General features: G+C 42.1%; 3 protein-coding genes across 3 annotated transcripts; 1 reads left to right on the forward strand and 2 right to left on the reverse strand.

The window, feature by feature from the left end:
* Positions 1-2,701: 2,701 nt before the first annotated feature.
* On the reverse strand, positions 2,702-5,408 carry gadd45ab (growth arrest and DNA-damage-inducible, alpha, b). The gene is made up of 4 exons (XM_071926217.2): positions 5,270-5,408; positions 4,600-4,701; positions 4,158-4,365; positions 2,702-3,482 (listed from the first exon to the last, which is right to left on the reverse strand). Exons 1-4 carry the CDS (start codon positions 5,317-5,319, stop codon positions 3,372-3,374), a joined length of 471 nt encoding a protein of 156 aa, XP_071782318.1. The 5' UTR covers positions 5,320-5,408; the 3' UTR covers positions 2,702-3,371.
* Positions 5,409-7,259: 1,851 nt separating this feature from the next.
* On the forward strand, positions 7,260-18,478 carry sec16b (SEC16 homolog B, endoplasmic reticulum export factor). The gene is made up of 23 exons (XM_078285757.1): positions 7,260-7,567; positions 8,416-8,513; positions 8,630-8,732; positions 9,297-9,514; positions 9,678-9,835; positions 9,946-10,007; positions 10,293-10,431; positions 10,563-10,793; positions 11,365-11,462; positions 12,368-12,449; positions 12,589-12,706; positions 12,790-12,901; positions 13,214-13,319; positions 13,541-13,678; positions 13,813-13,926; positions 14,238-14,322; positions 14,494-14,647; positions 14,772-14,932; positions 15,069-15,097; positions 15,528-15,656; positions 15,769-15,861; positions 15,953-16,067; positions 17,013-18,478. Exons 1-23 carry the CDS (start codon positions 7,287-7,289, stop codon positions 17,108-17,110), a joined length of 2,922 nt encoding a protein of 973 aa, XP_078141883.1. The 5' UTR covers positions 7,260-7,286; the 3' UTR covers positions 17,111-18,478.
* Positions 18,479-19,322: 844 nt separating this feature from the next.
* znf648 (zinc finger protein 648) lies at positions 19,323-20,624 on the reverse strand. Its single transcript, XM_071904208.2, has one exon. It carries the CDS (start codon positions 20,622-20,624, stop codon positions 19,323-19,325), a length of 1,302 nt encoding a protein of 433 aa, XP_071760309.2.
* Between the last annotated feature and the right edge of the window lie 3,772 nt (positions 20,625-24,396).

Raw genomic sequence — 24,396 nt, forward strand, 5'->3', positions numbered from 1 at the left:
TGATATTACAAAGACAATGGTTTTCAGCTTTGAGTTGCAGTAAGTGTTCACTATGGGGGAAAAAGTAAATACTATTTAGCCTACTTGCAATTTCTCTCATTCATACAATCTTTGTGTATAAAACTGATTGTGTTTTGTAATTTTGTTTAGTATGTAGTTCATTGCACATAGATAACTTCTTGGAACATTATGCAGGGTAAGTCATGGAAACTTTGGCTTTTGGTCAGGGGAAAGTCAAGGAATTTAACCAGAGAGGGAACACTGTATCCAAGATTGCAAGAATATCATGAATTAGGTTTTAAGGAGGATTTTCACTTATAACAGCATAAAGTTAGCAGCTTACAGACATACAACATATATACAACATATATTTTGACGATAGCAACACATTCTTGCCCAAACTAAGAAGGAGATGCCTATTCAATCAAAATTGTAAACTAACCTGATTTGCACTCACTAGTGCCTTGGTAGAATGACCCCTTATGATTGCTTTAACTGGGCCTGTTTTTCAACACTTTAGTACCTTTGTTGAAAGTGACGCACAGCGTAATGCCATATTGGAAAATGTGTAATCCTTGAATAAGTGGCCATATTCAAGCAAGTGGCTTTATCTCTCTTGTGTAAGGTCAGGAGCATGTAAACATTCTTGTTTGCTCTAATTTCTGTGTGACTGTGTTTCTGTGCCCCAAGGCAAGGCCTGCCCCTTATGCAATAATCCCTATGCCTCTGAGCAGCCCTTTCTCTCCTTTCTCAGTCACCATAGGTGTGATGTTACACCGAAAATCAGGTCAGGCCATATTTGTTGGCCCACATTGATGTAATCCTCACTTGAGTCAGATGATGGATAGGACTGGCTTTGTGGCAGTGGCATTTGTGATGATTGTGTTACCTATCAGCTCGGTGAAGAAGCTCCGGGATAAGCCAGTAATCCAGTATCTCGGACCAGAGCAGAGCAGCCATTCAATATCTCACCTATTTTGTTGTGGCTCCTCCCTGCGTGACAGGAAGGCTTTGGTCAGATAATGGGTGCTTCTACCTTAGGATGATTGAATGGATTGCTTTCTGATATAAATTTCCTCTCATCTTGCCATGATATTTCTGGTATTATTGTTTGACTTTCCAAAGGAAAATAAAATATCAGCCCTCTACTTTTTTTTTGCATGTCTTGTCCAGAAGACCACTGCACACTCAGTACTGAAAAATGTTTCGGTTATATTGAATGCTGACTTCCAAAGGACAGACATAGCAACAAACCTGCAGGGCCACTGGGGGATTGGTTGTGGCTGGAGTGTTCTGGCTATAGACCGTGGAACTCTCTCTTAATAAAGCTCGTTTAATTATATGGTTTTATTGAAGGGACTCCCAACAACATTCCCTTATCTCTGGCGATTCCAGAGTTCATAGGGGTGAAGGAAAGATCAATGTGTTTTGGCCTCTGTGTATATGGCTCATCACATTCACATACTGGACTTTCCCTTTAACTTCAGTCAATTTAACACAACCACAAACCCAACAGTCGCACCGTCACACCCCAGCATTCCATTCCAGTGAGGGTGGACGGTCTCGCATTCTGACTCAGTTCTTCCCCCCCATCTGCTATCTACTGCTTAGTACCAGCTGATAGCAGCACCGAAGAGGCTCCTTGTCCCCTAATATCCCTGTCGCTCTTTTAATAGGTTCACACTGACATCACTGCAGCGGGTCAGCCACTCTGCGTATGTCGGCTGTTAATTAGGAGGACTACTATTGTTAGAGCGTCACTGGTCAGGGGAGCGCCTGCTGCGCCTCTATTCATGGGACTATTTTTAGCCATGAAGTTACAGTACTGTACAACTCCAGCAACGGAGACCTGAATAGTCCTGACTCATGCACTCATTGTTTCGTGAGCCTCTATGTAGAAGGCTTTGTCCCTCCCCACTCTGTGCAAGCACCGATAACTTCTGGTGTTCTCTGACAGCGCTCTCTGAAATGGGTCTTTAAAATAGATTTTTTTTTCTTGCCTTCCTGCTGTTTTTAATACAGTCAGCAGTACATTTAGCTCTTTTTTGCGTTGATGCAGAAGGCCATGAAGAATGAGCTGTCATGATGTGCGCCATGCTGGTCAGAGTAAACAATTGTGGGAATTCTCCTCCCCTGTATGTCTAGAGTTACAAAATCAAAGGTCAAATCTTAGTTCAGTACCCAGGCATAAATAGTACTGGTTTCAATGAGTCAACAATGCATTGTTGAGATATCAAGCATGTGACAGAATTAGACTACAACAGGTTATTACAGTTTGTTCTTAAGTTGTAAAAATATATTTATCTCAAAGCTGAAACTGTCATTTCAACATTGTACAAAGAATGTACTGTAACAGAGGAATTGGGACTGATGCAACATTAATATTTGAGACTATATAAAGCATGATGTTGCCTTTGTTGTTACCAGGTCCGAGAGAGGCTAGCTGCAGAATAGGCTGCCTAGATGGTCTTCTGGAAATGTGTTGAATGTACACAGCAGCCTATGTAGTGCAATGCCAGGACAAAGCCCCGCCCCAGTGGAACCGCAAGGGTGCTTCATATGGGCTGGCAGGGTCACTGTGGTTTTGAGAGCTATATGAACTCTTCTGGACACAGTGTCACTCTACTGTTCCCACAAGCATGCAAAACCTGTATCTGGAAATCATAAAGTCAAAAACACCTTGAAAACTTTTTATGTTTTATTTCATTCAACTTATCAACAAGGTAGTATTTGACGAACTATGCAAAATAAATACAATTCATTAAATTAATGAGAACACATAAAAAAACAACAGTTAGTGGACATGTCGATAACATTGCATTGCCCTTATAATAACCTGTTAAGACTTTCCCTTTTGAATGATCCAAATGACAGGTCTTAAAATGCTAAATACCATTAAATAAATGTGCTTTAAAAAGGAAATGCTTAGATTTGGTCTAATTTTCAGGAGAAGTTCTTCAAGCTGAAAGCTCAGACTGGTCCATTCCAGCACAGTCCAGTTCTTGGAGTCTTGTCAACTGAGGCTCTCTGTCTGCTTTCCCGGTCCTTGAGCTCACCACCACGTGTCTGCCTGCTCACATGACTCATTTTCCCGTAAAGGCTTTTTCCTCGGTAGAGAAAGCCACAGTCATACTTTGGAAATCCTGTAACTCAGATTGCTGAGTCACTCTTCCTGGACCAGCGAGTCCACTCTGACCTGGCAAATTTGTTGGAACGTTTCTCTTCCTTATCTTCTTTTTCTGCCCCTCCCACCTCTCCCTTCCTTTCTCTGGGGACAATCCCAAAGAGGTCCAACACAGACGTTAACACGGGTCTAGTGCAGTCTTTTTTTCCCCAACACACACAATGCATTCAAATTCCTCGCTGTATCATCAGTCAGGCAGGTTAATGACAGGCACCCACTGGTCCAAACACCGACTGTCCCTGCAGAATCTGTTGACTTTGCTCAGTGCAGGGTCTTTCCAGGACGACGACTGAGGGTTCTGCAGAAGGGAGGAAAACATTTGGTTACTATCAGTTGGCTTATTATGTGCAAACACGCAGCAATAATTCATATCCCATATTACAATTGTTGGCCAGAGTTCATTGCAAGTATTGGCACAAGGAGTGAGTGCTGACACTGATACAAAAGTGTGAGCAAAAGCTGAATTCTGCATTCATAGAAGTGTGACAAAGAAAGGTCAGCATTCTTGTGCTGTCATATGATATTCTCTTCTTAGAACGTGTGTCTGATGAAATACCCAGTAAGAGGCATACAGTGGCCTATGAAGGAAAGCCCTGGACACAGACTCACAAATCACAATTATTACACTAGAAGCTGTGTTTGGACCCACTTACCAGGCTGGATGTAAATACAGCCGTAACATCTGCTACTGAGTTTTCAAACTAATGATAATTTAATGCGGCTCAAAAAAATGCTCTTGATCATTCAGACGCTGGCCAGTGGGCTCCCCAAGACTCATGGAGATCGGACCGTTATCATGACAGAACATACGAGCAGGATGCTCTTTGAAAGGAGCAAACTCAGCTCAGCCCTAGTGAAAACTGACACAGCCTCAGGGAGGCCCAAACAACTTAAGGAGCCTTGTAACAGTCTCAAGGGAGGTGGGCAATGCACAGGACTATCGCAGTAACTGGATGTGAGTAATGACACTTACAGTAACTAGAACACAGTGCAAGTCCATGGGCTCCCCTCCAGGCTTCACTCCACCGAGTATCTCTGCCAGGCGCCTCATGTTGCTCACTCGCAGGATGTTGATGTCATTCTCGCAGCAGAATGCCTGGATTAAGGTGAAATGAATCTGAAGGGCCACATCCTCTTCGTCGTCTGTGGCCAGCAGACACAAGACCACATTGTCTGGATCCCTAATAGCAAAGAAATAAAAAATTATGTTGATCAGATGATATGGAGTAGTAACAGAATTAAACACAATGTGTGACTGAAGTGATATGAGCTAGTGAGCACTACTCCCTACTATATAACCCCCCACCCTCCATCCAAGCATTTTAGAGAGAAATGATAGGCTAAAAGAGATTCATGCCATGTTTTAAGTAGCTGAAGCAGAGCAAACCAGAGGTAGATGTCTTGTTTTAACTTACACATTCAGTGACTTTGCTGCCTCGTACACCCCGACAGTGATGCAACCCTGTGGTAATGCAGAGCTGAGCACTTCCTCCAACGCTTTTTCCACCGATTCCATCCTGAGGAGACAGCAGTTTCACAATTACTTACTAAAACATTAACTAGCAAAACACACCGGTAATAACGACAATGATATAGCTGGCTGCTGTCAAAGTTTTTGTGTAAGTTATCCCAGGAATGTCACTAACATTAAATGAATTATTGAATTGTACATATTTCTTGCACACTGAAACGCGTGGACCGTTTTTGCTCAACGTGCATGCAGATTAGGCACCAAGATAATGACCGTGTTTAGCTAAGCTAACTCACGTTAGCAAACCGACTTGGTGACCGAAACGAGAAATGTTAAATTAGCTCGACACTGCACTTAATGTTAGCAAGTAGACCAAACAAAAGACACCCTGAACAAAAAATATTAAAGAAACCTCACCTATTCTACTAAACAAAATAAAATGGGTCAAAATGGGGTTATTTTTTTCTGATTATCCTTCCCACTAAGAGTTGTAACGTTAAGAAATGAAGGGGCTTCAGCACCAACGGTTGGTCCCAGATAAGAATCTAAAATGTTAAGTTTACATCCTAGGGAAGATTGAAACAATGCATCAAATGCAAAATTACAACACATACCTTTCTGAAGAATTATCTCCACTGGTTTCTTCAAAAGTCATATTGCACATCCGATCGGACAGGTGAGAGTATATCCAGAGCAAAAATGGTCTGCAGCTCCTGTCGCTTCAGTTCAGTCAAGTCCGTGTGTGCAGTGATTGTCGCTATAATAAGAACTGCCGGCCGGTCGGCTGTTTCCAGTGGGAAAAGGCAGCTGGTGCGTGTAGCTAATTTGCATAAACCAGTCCCCTTGGTCACATGTAAATTTACGTTTCATTTTTCAAGTTGTCCAGGTCACTAGCGACACCCCGTGGCTGCAACACGCAATTAATCATTGTGATTCCTGTTATTTTCATGAGACGTTCACAAGGAACAAGTAAAACTGAACAGCATGGTTTGGTTCTCTGTAGCCACAAAAAATTGCTAAATTAATGTTAATCACACCAACAGCCGTGACTTATCCTTGGTCAAATCACATTAAATCATACAAAATCAATGATAATACATTTTATTATGTTAAATGATGATTTTGATTTGCAAAATTTGAAATTTGGTGGTCGACTCTTTGACTGATTAATTTTGCATTTTGCAACAACAACAACAACAACAACAACAACAACGATAACAATAATAAACATAAAATTCAGCAAGTTACGCTGTCAAAATTCCAGGTACCTAACAATGAAACGACCAAGACTGGCTATAAACAGTTTATATAATGCCTGTTTATAATATGTGCTTTGAAAGGTGATGCAGACAATGTCACTGATTGTGCTATCCTGTACCTAGGGCAGGATACCCTGACACCAAGGTCTCAAAGAGCACTTCATGGGTGGAGGAAAACGAACCATGCAATTTGTAAGGACACGTTAAATAGAAATAGATTGGACGATGAATGGATCAATTATGTTCTGTCTGTTTCTAATTGATAAGCAACAAACCCAAACCTTTTCAGAAGTTGTAATTTAATTTGAGATGAACGTAAACTTGCTTTTATCTCACTTTATAAAAAGATATAGAGCGCCTCTGGTGGACACTTAGGGGTTAAAGTTTTTCCCAGGAGGGAAAATGTTCAGCTCCGAAGTTGCCTTTGAGCACTGACTAGGAACCAGCTTCTCTGAACCCCTTCCCGTTACCTAACCGCCACTGAGGAAATATCAAAACTGACCGGAGACCAGTCGTCTATTCTACTCTGCATCTGAATGGCTGTGACGAGATTGTCCTCTCCTGCATCTTCCTGCCAGGCAACGTGGCAAGACTCTATACATAAAAGTCTTTTTTTTTTTTTTTTTTTTTACACATGCAACCCACTATTCAAGGACACAGCGGTTAGTCAGGTCGAAATGACATAGACAGTGTTTAATTGTCAGTAAGTCTTATTATATTTAAACACAGACGTGATTTCATCTGTTCTAGCCTTGTGTGGCTGCAGCTGTCAAACTCAGGGCGTGCTCCAATGTTTACTTTCAACTCACTGGGCCGGAGGAAACATGGGCTGGGATACTAAATGCCTCTAAACCGAGACGAAGGTCAGAAATTACATGCATACACAGCCTGAATAGAATTGATGATTTTTGTTTTTAATCACCAGTATAATTTACACTTTTCATATTGAGTTTTTTCTGTATTCGTAGCGTAGCAACAACACTGTGTTAGCCTATATGGGTCACCGGCGCACACTTGAGTAATTTTGAACTTTATCCCCTTGTTATCATGCTGGCCGCCGGTCGCCTCGGTTCATGTTGTGCTTTAGTGTGAAATGATGTGGCAGTCGCAGATGTACTTTGACTGCGTCTGGAACCGCAGGTAGGAATGCGTGAGCTGTAAGTAGCTACTTCAACAACTAACTATACTAACAATTTGAACAAACTATATTTCTTTGTGTGGATTTTAGGCTACTATAGAAAAACGTCTGTCAAACCCACTCAAGCTTTGAACGTGTGTTCCTAGAAATAGAACTGCACACTTCTATTTCACATTGCCTCAGGTGTTAAAGTGAGAAGTCTGGAAGTGTGTGAAGGGAGAGTGTGTGCATCACATGGATCCCAGAGGTAACCCCTGGCCGGAGACTGGCCGTCACTCCCACAGAGCGAGAGACAGAGAGGACTACTCCAGGTCCTCCTACCAGGACAGGGACCAGCACTACCCTCCACCTGACCCCAGAGAGAGGGAGAGGCAGCGGGCTCAGCCAGATCCACGCCACAGCGCCTACTTCACCAGTCATCCTGCCGCCAGACCAGAGTACACACCCAGCGCTTACAGCACTCAGCAGTATGCTTATGGCTATGGTCGACCAGAGCATGCACGACCCCAGTCCAGGTGTGTACAGTGATGCCTCCCTAAAACCGATGGGATAGTTTTGTGATGAATGATCTTCAGTATTACCTAGGAGTATCAAAGCTGCAGTGTGTGTACCGGTATGTGTGTTTGAGTGAGTGATTGATGAAAGATACTTAGTGGAACACATGACATATGTTGAACACACACATTATACGCAGAATGTAGGCTACAAAATATAAGGGACATAAAGAAGACATATGAGTCTTTTCATTAAGAACACTGATGAGGTGAGTCCAGGTAAAATCCAGTATCCCTTATTGATTTCTCTTCTAATCTATACCAGTCATAAAGGAGGAGACGTAGATAAAGAGAAGCAGTTGAGAAGTTAAGAGGAGGATTTTTAAGCTGTGAGACAGTTGAGATGTTGATTGTGCAAAAGGGGCTGCAACTCAATATCAGGAAATGACTGAATATTTTGTACCTTCTGCATTCTGTGTTTGTAATTATGTAATACAATACATGATATTTCAAATAGACAAAAACTAATTCTTCATAAAACTTTCTAGCATGGTGCATTAATGTTGGGACAGCATGGTGGTTCAGTGGTTAGCCCAAAAAACCCAGGTTTTGGGCTAGTTTGCATGTTTGCATGAGTTTCCTCCGGGTGCTCTGGTTTCGTCCCACCTTCCAAATACATGCAAGTCAGGTGGATTGGAAACTCTAAATTGCTCATAGGCGTGAGTGTGATTGTTTGATCTGTGATGCGCTGGACCAGTCCGGGGTGTTTCCCTGCTGGGCTCCAACCTCCTGTGACCCTGATAAGGAATAAGCAGGTAAAGAAAATGAATTAATGCATTGATCTAACTGGGCTACACTTTTGTTTTCAGGCATGGGTATGACTATCCAGCCCACAGCCACTGGGAATACAGGGACAATTATGGTTATTATAACCATGAGTATTACAGAGGACAGCGGGGGCATCCAGGTACAGTGATACTACACAGCTTGGTGAGACAACAAAGCCTTTATCACCGGTGTACTACACCCTATGTCTTGGTAAAGAGCAAAGGATAAGATGCTGTGTCATTTATGATCATTCAGACGCTGGCCAGTGGGCTCCCCAAGACTCATGGAGATCGGACCGTTATCATGACAGAACATACGAGCAGGAACCTTCAGGAAGCTCCTACACAGAGGAGTACAGGTGAACCACAAGTCCACTTCTGTGAAAATTGACCCCTGCAACGTTTGGTGTCACTTACTTTTATTTGTAATTTAAAGTGGTAATCTGAAAGTCTCTCTTTTTTTATTATTTTGGTAACATCGTTAGTGATAAGTGCTCATTACTGGTGTGTTTTTGCACTGCACTTCCCAAAGATCACTTACTGTGATGTCTTTTTCCTTGGATTTTTTATTGCTGAAGTTTGTCTTTATGATGGTCCTTCTCTTTTCTTTGTCTGTTAATCTATGGTGGCTATAGCTCCTTGTGCTAATGACCAAGTTCTCCTTCTATTTATTCCAAACAAATCACTGTTGCTGCTTCCGTTAATGTAAAACGCATCACTTCCTAGGCGGCAGAGGATTTTTGCCTGGGAATATCTTCCCACTATCCGGTGTTTAGAACTGCAAAGGTAGCAGCAAGTAAAAGCTTTCATCAACTGGGTGTAGGTTGAATCACTATTGTGTTATATCAATCGGTGATAGAAAGTAGCAAAATGGAAATGTATTTATATGAAAATGTCACACATTATTACTGTAATTCTTTTAGGCATGACCAACAGAGAGACAGCTCCCAGCATTACCTCAATGACTACGACGATAATCCCTCCAGAGAGAATGAGGAGGTTTCCTCTTATTACCCCGGGACCCTAGCAAGTTCCAAAAACTCAGGGATGTCCTCTAGTAGCTACGAGCTGAGTCAGTACATTAATGGAGCTGAACATAGTGACCCTGTCCCACAGTCTGGTCACACTGTATCTGATGCAGGTAAGCATATAGTTAAAGTCATTTTTCTCTCAGCTCCACTTCATTCAAGAGGCTTGAATGTTCATCCATCTATGTTATTGAAAACAGTTATTGCTGAAAGATCTTGGTCATGATAGTAACTTATCAATATCAACTTGTTTTGTTATGTTTCATATCTCCTCAGAGCATGTGCCTGTGGCTGTGCATGGGATGGCAGCTCCTCTGAAATACTCCATCCCTCATGCTGTTGTCAGCTTCGGGCCTGCAGGCCAGCTGATACGAGTCACTCCGGGCTTTTCCACACAGGAGAAGGCTAGCCAGCTGGAGATCCACAGTCTGGAAGTAGGCTCAAGATTAGCTTGTGTTGATAACATTTTGAGGACCAGTGCTATTTGCCTGAGTAAGACTGCGTAAGGTTTTTTGTGAATGTGATAATCTTTATTTCTCCATAGGTCATTCTTGGTGAGACACAGGAACAGCTAGAGATGAGAAAGTTCCCTGGACCTTTTACTAGGTATTGCTTCGTCCTTTTCTCTGTGAGATTCTGAATCTTCAAACACTTGCATGTTTGATTGTTTCTCATGCTGGCTCAATACACCAGATGCCAGATTATTCTGCACGGTCATGAACACCGTAATGTGTTAGTCCCATTCTGGAAAGTCTCTTAAAATGAAGTGTCTAATTGTAATTCCATTTCCATTTCACCTTTAGGTCATTCTACCTCAGCTTTAGGTTAATAAACCATGTTAAGATGCCACTTCTTATATCCCTTTGATAGTTGTTTTTTCCCTCTTTGAAGGGAAGACTTGCACAAAGTAGATGCCATTGAGTTTGCCCACCAGAGGGCAGACGCCTGCATGAGAGACGACAAGCTGCATGACAGGAGCTCTGCTGCTCTCTTGTGGAATCTACTGATACTGCTGTGCAGACAGAACGGAGTAAGCTGATCCTGTCTTGGTGTTATAGTATCTATAAATACTATACCTCTGGCTTGCCATGAAATAACTATCAAACTGATCATCTCATGTTTCCTTCTGAAAGTAATATAACTGTATTTCCATGTATTCAGCAAATAGTTGGATCAGATATCGCAGAGCTGCTGATGCAGGACCCGCATTCACATGGAACCTGGGACTCAGATGTTGCCACACTTATCGACTTCAGTGAGGGTCCAACACCTGAAACAGAGCCTTGCAATGGAGATGACTTGCTCACGGGACATCTAACCAGCTCCAGCACTGAGGCCTCGCAGCAGGCCCTGCAGAGCTACACTAAGCTGCTCCTGGCTGGAAGAAAGAAGGTTTCCACTTCTCTCTAATCATCTGGTGTTCTCTTTAGCTTCCTCTGATGATCTCTCTGTTGCTCCAAACCCCAGAACATAAATTACTTCATCTCCAGAGCAGTAGATGCTTGATTATAGCTATAACTGACCACACTGGCACTATATTATAATCAGATAGTTGTCCCTATTCGATTAAACTGTGTATGATTGGGCTGTGTCTATCTGTCTGTCTGTCAAATGTGATATCGCAGGTCATATCTCAGACTCCACTGGTCTGATTTTGACAAAAATTGGAAGGATAATGCATCTTCGCACTGTTCCAGCTTTTAAAACTCTATATACTATAGTCCTATAGTTTGTTTAACGTTTATCTCAGACACGACTGGTCCGATTTTGATGAAACTTTGATGAAAACTTTGATGATGCACTGTGTTCCAGTGTTTAAAACATTACACTGGTTGGCCCAGTACATTGCCTGCATCATTCGTAGGGAGCGACATGTTTACTTGTTCATAATTGTCATGGATGTCATCTTACTGCTGTGATCTGACTGTTTGTTCCCCCCCCCCTTTCCCATGTGGTTTGTAAGGAGGCCTTAGAGTCGGCCATGAGCAGCGGCCTGTGGGGGCATGCCCTTTTCCTGGCCAGCAAAATGGACAACAGGTCTTATACCACTGTGTTGAACAGGTGAGTAAAGCAAAGTCATCTGAGACATGACAGCTGCAAGAAATCGGCATACAGTTCTATACGAGCGGTAATTTGTGAAGAAATTCTGCCTCTTACTAAATTTAGATACTTAGGGTCTGCTTGACACTTGTGTTACAACGACAAGCAAATATGGGCAGTACATGGGCCACTACATGTATTTGATGTATGTCATGAGGTACCTGTGATTTTTAATTTGTACGACTTGATTTGACACACGACAAGATGGTGAAGGTGCAAACTAATTAATCAATGATGATCCAAAATGTCACCACTACTTCTGCCTAGATTTTCAGTGTTTGTTCTGCCTTCTGGGTCATTTGTATTTTCATGAGGCAAATCTTATGACAGTACATTAAAGAAATCATTAACACTTGTCTTGGAGAGCGTAAATCATCTGGCTTGGTGTACAGTAAGTCCAATTAAACCATTTATATCTCTGTGCGTACGTTGCTGGCATTTCAAAGGGATGCTTTTGCTGCATGCTAGGCACTGTCATTGATACAGAGAAATGTTTGCCCTATATCATTAAACCACAGTTTCTCGGAGCTATGTATCAAGTAACCCAATCCATTTGTGGCCTATTTTGGCATCCTCAGCAATATGTGTCAGAGCATATGTCAGGGCCACATGAGAGGGGGCCACTGGATTGAGGAATGCCCGGGGGAGGGCTGGGAGCCTGGCTGACGTTAGTCTGTGATTAACAAGTAGGAAAGCTCCTGCGCTATCAGGGCGGCACATCAGCTGCACTTGGTAGGAGGAGGAATGCCTTCAAGCTGTGATGATGTTGGTTTGTTGCAGTCTTAACGTGCAGTGCTGCCTTGTGACTCTGTTGGGCACAGTGTTTTGTAAGCAGCGCCATGATGACACAGTGGTTCTGTCTGCAGGTTTACAGGCCAGCTAACAGCCAGCGATCCCCTCCAGACTCTGTTTCAGATGCTTTCTGGGAGAATCCCTGCTGTAGCCACGGTAAAACAAGGCAACCAGAACAACCAGAACATAACTGAGCTCTCAATCATAATAGCTTAACTTATTGTGAGATACCTTATGTCAATGCTATGTAGCGTTTTAGAATTTAAGGTGTCTCAATGTGATGTTCTGTGTCCAGTGCTATGGAAATGAAAAATGGGGAGATTGGAAGCCCCATCTGGCTGTTTTGCTGTCCAATGAGACAGGAGATCCCGCCATACAACAGAGGGCTATCATCACTATGGGGGACACACTAGGTACGAATGGACTGACTAACAAGATTTTAATATTGTTTTTGCATAGACACATTAACTGATTTTTTTGTGTTGCACTCTCCCAGCCTCAAGAGGCCTTATACATGCTGCCCATGTGTGCTACCTGACAGCCTACGCTCCCTTTGGGGTCTTCACTCAGAAGGCAGACAGGCTGGTGCTTCTGGGCAGCAGCCACAGGTGAGCTGGGGTTGCATCTTGATACCACTCACCAGTCTAATCTGTATTCAGTTGGTCATATTTGATGTGACTGATGGAAATGTAGGATTGAGATCAGCAATTTAACTTGCTGCTGAAAGCAACCACCTCTTTAAAAGAATAGAAATAGAAATAAAAGATATAATGCCAAGAGATTAATCCTCTCCTAATGTTCATCTTACCTTTATATTCAATATGTCCTATGTGTTGTATGTTATCCTCTGTATGCTTTGTTTGCCTAATTACATATGTTATAACTTAATATATATTTTCTCATCTGAATTTCCCCTTTAGGCTCCCTTTCCCAGACTTTGCCAAAAACTCTGCCATCCAATGCACTGAGTTGTTTGAGTACTGCCAGACACTTGGAGGCAAATACTTTTCAATTCCATCTTTTCAGGTAGCTCACTTTTGTTTTACATTTCATTGCCTTCTGCCTACAGTGTTGTAATTATTGCCATTCTCAAGCAAGTATAATAGAGGCCTTTGCATTCGTAAGAAATGTAACTGTTTGATGCCATGCTGCTGAGTCAATGCAGTAGAAACCTTGCTATTACAGTATATGGAATGCATCATTTCAGTTAATAATGTAATTAATAATGCTTGATGTGTTTTGGTCAGGTGTATAAATTCCTGTATGCCGCTAGACTACTGGACTGTGGGCTTGCATCTCAGGCCTTCCATTACTGTGAGTTGGTAGGACAGGCAATTCTCAGACAGAAGGAGCCTTTCCTTGTGCTGACTGGAGAGGTTGTTAAGGTATCGCCCTCACATTAACACACACGCATGCACACTCACACCCACACAATGTAACCGTTATGTCAGCGTGTGTCAAATTAAGATATATATGGTTGTATATATAGTATGTATATATAGTATTTGTATTCCCTCAGCTGGCAGAGCAGCTGCGACACTCCGAGGGCCACTTCAGTGAAGCAGGGGGCAGCGGGCCTGCACTGGACCCCGACTGGCTCAAACAGCTGCGCTTAAGGCACCACAGCTTACAGGTGACAATTCCACAGCATGCCTCACCATGGCTTTCATTTCACATAATGTTTCACCTCTGAGATGGAAATGCTCAGCTGACACTGCTGTGACATAAACATGTAAGTCTAATCTGGAGAAAAATTATGACAAATGAGAAATTATCTTTCATGGGACTTAGTCGATCAGTTTTGTTGCTTTATTCTACTACATTCAAACTAAGCTATAGAGGTGGCTTTGTTGTTATATAAATAGTTTGTTTGAAATAGGATTTGGGTTCCTTCTGTGTCTAAATCTATATGCTATGTATAAACGTGTGATTTTGCTCATTCAGATGGGGACTTATGCTGGTATTGAAACATGCCAGCCACCTCCTGAGGGAAGTGCTTTGGCCTCTGAGGATAACAAAGTGTGTTCAGGTAATCTTTAGTCCTGGTCATTATTTCTACTAATACACTGTGTGTGGTCTGCTTGCCACCAGAGAGCAATGTCTTGCGCCTCGGCTGTCTTGTACATCTGCTGGTGACTTCAACTCTGGCTAGAATATTGAAGGATGAAGGATCACTTTTTCAATTTCAATTTTTCTGCAGAATCTGACTTGGACGACCTAAGGAGTGGTGTCCAGAGTCCAGAGGCTGAACTCCTTTATTACAGAAGTACTGAAGAAGAAGTGCCTCAGGTTGGAGGACAAAATGAGGACATGACAGCATTGTCATGGGACATCAGGGGAGCTGAGAACTGGCAGTATGTATGTGCAGCAGCATGCTGTATGCACTTAGTATCAAAAAATGATTTTTACTGCACATGTGCCATACCACAGTCCTGGCACCCTGTTATGACACTGTCCTCTCCCTGTTGCTCCCTCTAGGCCACAGGCCAATTCTCCCCCACCACTAACAGTGGTTTATGCTCCTCCAATGCCCACAGTGGCTGGGAGCCAAGACTTTAGTTATCATAACACAGATAGTGCTGAAGTCAGGACTGGCCCACCTAATTTTCATTTGAATGATCTCCCTTCAGCAACAGAGGGTAAGTGACAGGCCCTGATGTTAGAGCACAAAGGGTTAAAGCATTCATTCCTTAATTTATTCATTAATTTACTATTACTGCTGTTACTGTGCGGAGTCCGGTTTTGTGTGATACTTTGATTTCATTGTTCCTACAGGCGGTGAGTCTTCCTCTGGAATAGGCATGGTGAGAGATGTTTGTAATATTCTGTACTGATGAACAGGCAAGGAACATAAAGATGTGACCTCCTCATTTGATGTCATCACGTATCTCAGTGAAAAGCATCCAAATTTCATTAATGGTGGAGTTGGGAGCACTGAATGACATTAGTACAGGAGGCTGCTATATTTATGTTCCTGAAGTTTGCTCATTTTTTCTCACAATCAGAGATAGGCTGTTTTCCAAGTCTTCCATTACCATCAGCATGCATTGTCATTTATTGCTAAAATGAGGTTCAAGGCTAAAATTTTCAATTGGATTTGGTGAGATTATAAACAAATTCAGTATGTAGCAATTCCATTTTACCATTGTAAATACTGTGGTTTAAGGATTTAACCCACATTTAATGTGTACAGCATTGATAATAGTGTTTCCAAAATGTTACTTGCCATTGGAGATGGGGGGTCAGATGAATGCTATGCTGGAGGTTGACTACAGTCACGGGGGGCAAAGGCAACAGACCATCCCGCAGGTTATGGCTTCAGACAGCAAGGCCTCAGAACCGACCGACATCCCACCAAAACAGGTGAGTGGAGCGTGAGTCATGTCGACACCCGTTAAACCACATTAGAACTTGTTTTTTATGCTTTATTTTCCATTTGTTTCAATTTCTCTGTTTGACTGTGTTGTCTGTGCAGAGCACCAAGGGAGGGTGGTTTAGTGGATGGTTCAAATCGAAGCCCAATGATGACCAACAGGAGAATTCAGTGCAAGCCAACCCAGCTCAGACTGTAAGAATCAAGTAAATATATTCTATTCAGTTTTATTCAATTCAGGTTTTCTGTCTTGGGTGATGCAAGATGTTTTTGTTTGTTTTCTCAGGAGCCAGTACCTGCTACCATGTTCTGCCCCCCTCCTCCGCCTGCCATGGGCTCTCCTGCTATGTTTCCATCCCAACCCTCATCTGCTGGGATCAATCCCTTTTCAAGGAAAGCAGGTGAGTTACGGGACGATCGCTCATAGAATATTTTGGGTTCTTTGTCAGTGTTGTTCAGTCTTTATGTTTTGTAAGAGTTTTCAACTATGCAAGTCACAAATATATTTCAAAGTTACAAATCCTCCTTTGTCATGAGGTATTTGTTGGGTTACTACGCTTTAGTGTCTTTCAGACATTTGCTGAATGTGTCCACTGATATATTTTGGCCGAAGTACAATCACAATATATGGCTCGCTCTATCATTTTCATCACATAGACCACCTGACACATTCTGAGTGATAACTAGCTTTATGTGTTGTTTCCACTGGCAAAAGGGAAACAACTCAGGTAAAGCTAATCATAGAAAAACAGATAGGAGGCTGGAAAGCTTCTTAGCTTATGATGTTAAAGGTAGTGGGGTTGGATGCTCTATGGAAGAAGAGGGTCTTGTAGTCAGAGGAAAGGGTAAGGAAGCACACATACAGGAAATGATCTCGCATATAAACTCTTGATGACAGGCAAACAGGTGGAAATGGTTACAAGTCATCATCTGAGAGTGCCATGTCCTTACCCTGATGAAGGCCATGGAGCCGAAACATGCCGGGCACAGTTTTGAACTTTTCTTAATGAATAGCCAAATAGAACAAAGGTTTTTCTAACCTGTTTTGGAGTCACTTTGTCCTCATAAATGTAATGATAGCTTTCAGTTACTCAAATGTACTACATTAATCTGGGCTGCCACCAATGACATTTTGTCTACATCAAGCCACACCAATGTGATCAATGTGTCCTCTATATATATCCATCTCATATCCATAGGCCAACAGCTGGGGTAAATACTCTGTCGACACCACCGGTCTGTATCACAGGTAATATAGATTTCATCAAGACAAATATCACTCTACCATATAAAGGATTTTAAAGAGGTGGGCAGTAATCATTTGTAAATCTCTTGTGCATTTGCAGGATCGCTGATACCACTCTCACCCAACAAAGTGGGAATATCACAGTACCGGCCAAAAAGTGGGTACATGACTGCCGCACTATTCAAGTGCTTGACCTGAGCTTGGAGGAGCCCCATGCCACTTTACAGCACCTCATCTCCATGCCACCAACCGCATTTCTTTTTTTGGATGCCCTTTCAAACCCCCAGTGCTTGTCCATCATGCAGCATGTTATTTACAGAAATACACTGGATGGACTAGCAGAGTAACTCATATTGCAGGAGCAAAACAGCTGAGGTGCGTTTCCTAAGAAGTGACAGTGGGAAATTAACATTGCAGGCAGGAGATGGCTGTGGATAGGGTTATCTGAATCAAATTTATTGCCAATTATGTATACGGGATTTGACCTAATCCAACAACACTAAGGCAAGCTTTACTGTAGGGAATTGGCTAAATGGTTTGGCATAGCTGGTGCCACTCTTACCACCTGGCCACCAGCTAATTATGTCATCCGACTCTCATAACCTCTTAAAATGAACCCTAAAAGATTATCCACGCTGTATGCTGTAAGAGAATATCCATCAGCTAAACATACATTTACGAGGCGCAAATCCACCCATCTGACCACACCCCTCCTTTTTTATGTTATAGAAATATTTCCTTACAGTACATAACTGCATTCACACAGGAGCACAATCAACCAGTTAATCAGAATTGAATTCAAAAGCAAAAACAAGATCCAAACCAAAATGTATTTATATATTGTGGTAATTTATAGAAGAAAATGAGCTATATATTACAGACTTGGAAAAAGATTTTCCTTCTCTACATACAATTTTTTTATACAAATGGTAAGAAAAAGAAAAATGTACAGAAAAAATGGAAGAGGGCATCTACTTATTCCCATGTTGCCAAGACGATGATATCACATGGTGGGAGGGGGAAGGGGGTGAACAGGTTTGGGATAGACCTCGGCCAGGCAGGCAGCCAGGACATTATCTGAACTCTCCCCCCCTCCCACTGCCCCACAGACACTCGCTGGATCAAGTTCTACATGCTGATGATGTGTGCAATGCATTAATCTGGGGAAGGACTTTATTAGTCCTGTTAAATAAATATTTGGCCGGAGACAATTGAAAGCTAGGCTATGCTAAATCTTGAGCGGGTCCTGTAGGACCCTTGGAGTAAATATATTCTTTCAAAGGACATTTTTGCAACTCATTCCAGATCAAGTTGATCAATTACCCTGTGGCACAATGTAAACATGTTTTAAGTGTAAATTTTTTTTTTTTTTGTATTTTTCTATCTTACATAGCTTCATGATTTATGTATTACAGTATATGTCGATGCTTTTTTGTACCCAAGTACTGGTTTACATGAAAAGTATTAATTAATCGTTTTATCTATGCCATTTTGTTGCATTCATTTCTGTGTTATAGCCTAATGATTAAGGCAGTCCTCTCAGTGTTAGCAGAGTTGTGTTCATGTAAATACCACTTTGAAAATAAATTGATATATTAAATAAGTCTTGCCAAGCAATAAGTGAAATTCCAAATGGGGCTTCTCACTTTGCGTAGAGCAAGTGACAACACGGCAGGTGCCGCCTCCTTTTACCATTAGTCTGCAGGGGCCAAGTCTAGTGGGACATGCTGGCCGAGAATTCAGCACACGGATACATGAGGACACGAATCACACAGCCAAAGTCCAGACTGCCAACAGTATGCCAGACCACAACGCTTCACATTTTAGCTGATAATTTAAAAAAGACACTTTCACTTGGCATCCCCAAAAACTGTAAGTGAATCCTGTCTAAATTAATTCCTGACCAGTCATAGACTCATTTGTTTTTGCAAATATGTCATTTCTTCTTCAGCCAGCAAGCATTATTATTAATGAAAGAAAGAGTAACTTGATTGTGTTATTTTGGCCATTTGGCAGAAAACTTTTATTGAGATTCACCCTTATAAATTATTTGAACTGAAATAACAATATGCATACTCAAATTTGGAAAATGTTAAGACATCACATATAGAGACATCATGTGACCTATGTCAAGATTGCAAGTAACTCAGGGATGCAGATTGTGTTATTAAAGTACTTACATACTGGGGTCACACTTCGTAAATCAGTGAAGTCATGGACTTGTAATCTTTGAAAGCAGCTTCAAATGACAACCTGGCTTTCATTTGAGTTAATCCCTTGACCATGTTTTCCTATGTTTGAAAGGAAATTCTTGTTAATAATTTAAAGGTAACCGAATTTACTTATAGTAAATTAAGAGAGCAGTAGAACAGTAGTGCTGTGGCAGACGTGTACCTGTCGTCAAACAGACTCAGTCACTGCTGTCCTTGTGGCTCAGCCTATGCTGTGCGAGCTTTGAGGCACACGGGAAAGATTTGTCACACTCCACACAGACAAAGATCCTCCCAGCACAGGTTTGCTCTTGGTGATGCTTCAGTGTGGTTAGGTGGCTGAAGCTCATGCTGCAGCCTGTGCAGCTGAAGGGTCTCTCTCTACTGTGGACATACTGGTGACGAACCAGGCGGGAAGCCATGGCAAAGGCCACCCCGCAGTCTGCGCACTTATGGGGCCGCACTCCGCTGTGAATGGCCTCGTGCTCGAGCAGATTGGAGGACTTGGTGAAACACTTGGAGCACACCGAGCAGACGTACGGACGCACCCCTCTGTGGATCTTCTGGTGCTCTGCCATGCGACTGGCCAAAGCAAAGGCCTTCCCACAGTCGGGGCAACAGAAAGGCCTTTCCCCCAGGTGCTTACGCTCATGGCGCTGCAGGGAGAGCGGTTTGTTGAAGGTCTTTCCGCAGTGTGTGCACGGAAAGGGCTTGTCATTGGTGTGCATGTTCCGCTCATGCTTTCGGAGGTCAGAGGAACGCACAAAGTCCTTGCCACAAGTATCACAGACGTAGGGCTTTTCACCAGTGTGTGTACGGATATGCTTGCGGTAATCTGAGGACCAGATATAGGTCTTGACACAGAAGGGGCAGTGGTAAGGTCTTTCACCGGTGTGGAGACGCTTGTGCTGCTGCAGCGTGCCTTGGTGAGAGTACGCTTTGCCACATATATCGCACACATGTGGCTTCAGGCCGGTGTGTGTGTCCAAATGGCTCTGCAGGTTGCAGAACTTCTTAAAAGCCCAGTGGCAGTGTGTGCACTTGTAGGGGCGGTGCTCTGTGTCACCTCCACCACTGCGCTTTTTCATGGCTGCAAAAAGTCGAGGGACCTTGCCGTCCTCGCAGGCATCCAATAATATCGCATCCTTTATGGGAGGATTATTTACATTCTTCTCTGTACTGTTATTCACACCTCCATCCCGAGAACATTCCTGAGAGTCAACATTTAGCTCTTTCAACTTTGATACCCTGTGACTGGCTGAATGATCACTCCGTACCTCGTGGCTCTTGACGTCTTTGGTGCAGTTGTTTTCCTCATGTTGCACAGTGTCCAAGTGTCCTTCAGTAGGTCCATATGGTTTGTTGACCTCGATATATTCAGCGCATTGCAAGGATTCCTGACTGTAGTGCTCATCACAAACTCCCCTTTCCCCTCCTGATGAAAGCTCAGCAAACTTCTCCGCAAGAGTCCAGTTTGGTGTTTGAGGGTTAAGATAAAACATCCCAGCGTCACTACTACTTGAGAGTGAGTTGGTACCATTAAATGAAGAGTCACTCTTCACAGTATGTGTATTACTGACTAGGCTGTCTGGAAGAAAATGAGTGACACGATGCTTCTCCTGGTACTTCCTTATACTTCTCTTTGAAATATACTTTTTACCAACCACCCTGTCAGGAGGCCCTGGGGACACTTCATCAGCCATATTCCGTTTTACAGTGGTGAATGAAATCATGAGTTTGCATGAGTTTCAAGCTGCACAAAGATTTCCTGACACTATTCCTTCCCGAAAGCCTGAAAAACAAAACAAAACAAAGCAAAGCAAAACATCTAATGAGCTGTAAATCAATGTGCAGTGTCAACAGAGAAAGTAATGCAAAGCTAACTAGAAATAAACCATATGTCTGCATTGCTTTCTTAATCATTATTATACTACATAAATGGTTCACACAAATGTCATTTAAAACATAAGTGTCTTATTGGCAGAAGGTATCCCCATACTATAGGGCAAAATTGCCACTATTTGCTGCCTGCTTCATTCATCAATATCTTGTTGAGAAAATTTCTTACACAGTAACCAATATCCTTGCACCCTGCAGTCATTGACAACTGAATTCCCTAACCATAACACCCTAAGGTGCTCCACCACAGTTCTTGCTTATCTTCGCATAAACAACTAAAACGCACTGAATCAACATCATGCATTTTTCCCTCCAGTGCACAGCATTTCACAGCGACTTACCTTGGTCTTCCTCGAGTGAAAATCAGTCCTAAGGCCGCCTTCTGAGCAGGTCAACCGTGAGATGCCCAGTGGCACCAATAGGCGGAGTTTGGGCGGAGTTTGGCAGCAGTGTAGTGAGACGTCTCTGGGTCAGCATCTATACCCTACTAGTCAGCAACAGATATGACATTTTCACTGACTGGCTCAGTTTACCTCCTGACTGACTTAGCATTCTACTCACGCATAGCCTGTAGCCTACAGTACATGGTCTATAGCCCGTTCTAGGTTAAATACACAACCCGTTCCCACTGTTGAAAACGCTGATGTTGTTGTATTTCTGTTTACTGTGTTGTGATTTTAAAAGCTCTCTTTGAACATTAACGGTTCTCTCCTAATGCTATGTATAAAACGGCAGTTCTAATCAGGAAAGAACACAAATGGTCAGTAATTATTTTATTGTTAATCAATAATATTGAATTTTATATAGCTCTAGAGCAGTATTTCAGTTTTGCGCACTAATATTCGAATGTGGTCACAGGTGTACGTTTATCGGAACGTGATTCAGCCAATCAGAGCTAAGGACCTGAGCTACTATCCGCTTCATAATGACGTAATTAACCAATCCTTTGTCCATCACCTGTTCACTATATCTACTGTAGGCGATACAGTTGTTATTATGAATAACAACAACAGTAATAATAATAATAATAATAATAATAATAATAATAATAATAATGATAAATATAGCCAATAGTGGGTCCAAACCAATAGGGCAAATTATTTGACAGTGAGAATATACGATTGATTCAGCATTATGACAATGTCTACATCTGAACTGCAGGTGAAAAACTGCCAGATTTAGTGCCATTGTGAAATTAGTGAAATTGTCACTTTGGAGCCCTTTGCAAACAAATATGTGAAGTTTGGATGATCGAGCATTAAGCATGTAGGAAATATGTCTCCCTTCTTGTTTGTACGGTTTTGCCATCGATGTCTTTCGTCAGACAAACGGTTACAAGAATCAAAATTCAGTGATACAAAGATGGAGTAGGTAGTTGAAATGTGCTGTGTGTAAAATTTGATGGAGATTAAGGCAACTTTGCAGGATAAATAAAAACAAAATAGGTGCTATTGCAAGGTGGTCCATCCCAAACATGCATGTGAAGTTTGGTTGCTGTAGCATAGTGTTTAGGAGCTATGCCTCATTTCCTGTTTGCATGTCTTCCTTGTCAAATTTGTTTGTGTTTCACAGCAAAATGGTTTGTAGTATCAAAATTCTGTGTATCTACATGCAGTGGATTTGTGTTGAGCCCCTTGAGCCACAGAAAAAAATGATTCTGGGCCTTATGGTTCAGGAGTTATTGGCCAAAATGTGCAGTTGCTTGTCATAGCAACTTTACAAATAGCAACTGAGACAGTAGGCTACCATCTAGCTGACTGGGTTGATTTTTGTTCCGTCAATAGTGAGAGAGATTTAAACCATCTATTTACCAAATTTGATTGCTCTAACATGAAGCATTTAGGAATTATGCCTCCCTTCGTGCATCTTCGTCATCATCGTCCTTCATGCGTCAAGGCCAAACAGTTATGAGTATCAACAATCTGCTAAAGAGGCCTGATGTCTGCAGCTCAGTCATGCTGTGTGGAGACTGAGTCAACTTTGTAGGAGAAATAAAAATAAAAAAAAGTTGTTCATTTCAAGGTTGGCCTGAAGGTAGTACTATTGAATGGAACCAAATGTGGTCTGTCACAATTTGGGTTCCATCCCAAATGTACCTGAAGTTTGGTTGATCTAGCATCAAGTGTTTAGGAATTATGCCTCACTTCCTGTTTGCATGTCATTGCTGTCAACTTAATTTCTGCACCACGGCCAAACGGTGTGGATTTTTACAACTTTAAACTACATAAAAACTTAAAACTATGCATATTATTGTTGAAAGTGGTGGTAATTTCACAACAAAAACATAAAGGTTAGACTGATTACGAACAGTTTTAAAAAGAGGTTAATCAGCCAGTCATACTACTGTTCTCCTGGCCATATGTGTGGGTCAGCTGGAGCTCTTTGGATTTCTTTACTGTAAAAATGTTATTGCAGTTCGAAATGATAGAGGACGTGTGTTGCTTTAGAATGTTCTCAAAGTTTCAAAAACCAAAAAAAGTGTATCAGTTCTTGTCCACTGTTTCATAAAAACGGAAGTTTTTCTGTTTTTAGTTACCTTATGTTCTTCAGTACTGTTTGTGTCCCATATACCTAAAACAAAAATCAGCATGAGGAATGGCCTCTGAGTGGTACTATGTTGTTGGGAGAACATTTTGTACAGTTTCCCATTGGCCAAGTTTTTTGTTCTGAGAAGAGTCTTGATAAATAAGATGCAGTACAGCTTATTGTCAGCAGAGGACCTCGTATCCCTATCTTTCCTAGCTCCACTACACTATGTTGATGACTTAACCATTCAAAGTAAGCAGTATTATCCTCATCTAAGCTATATAACCAAGGTGGCTGGGGCTGTTTGTTTAATGCCACTTTCTCATCTATATAATTTGAACGTTGCTGTCACACTTACTGCTATTTCATAATCATGAACAAAGGTCCATGTTGTATTTATCTTCATCAGTTTTTCATGAATATCGAGAAATGCTGGCCTTCCCGCTACTGTAATGTAACACATCTCCTGAATTATAGAAAAGAGCGTCTCAGAATGAATCCCTCTGTTCCTGACATGGAGAGCGCTGGCCTGGGCAGAGACAGAGTTGTTCCTCTTCCTCTGGACAGGCCAGTGGCAGGACTGACCTAAGGCACTGGGCAGGAGGCAGCGTGGCAGACAGATAAGGGGGTTGAACAGCATCTGTGAAGTGGCTGAGAGGTTCATGTGAGACAGATTTCTCAATTAAAAGCGACAGACAGGGATGTGCCGGTCTGCATTCACTGAATTTTCCCAGGAGAACAAACCAGAGTGAAATTCTACACTCAACAACAAATCTGCCTTTCATAGCTGTGTTTTCAAGCTGGCAAATACATTGTAGGCGCACACCTATCAGGTTTTTGGCTCTGTGG

Source organism: Centroberyx gerrardi, chromosome 9, assembly GCF_048128805.1.
Source record: "Centroberyx gerrardi isolate f3 chromosome 9, fCenGer3.hap1.cur.20231027, whole genome shotgun sequence".
NCBI lineage: Eukaryota > Metazoa > Chordata > Actinopteri > Beryciformes > Berycidae > Centroberyx > Centroberyx gerrardi.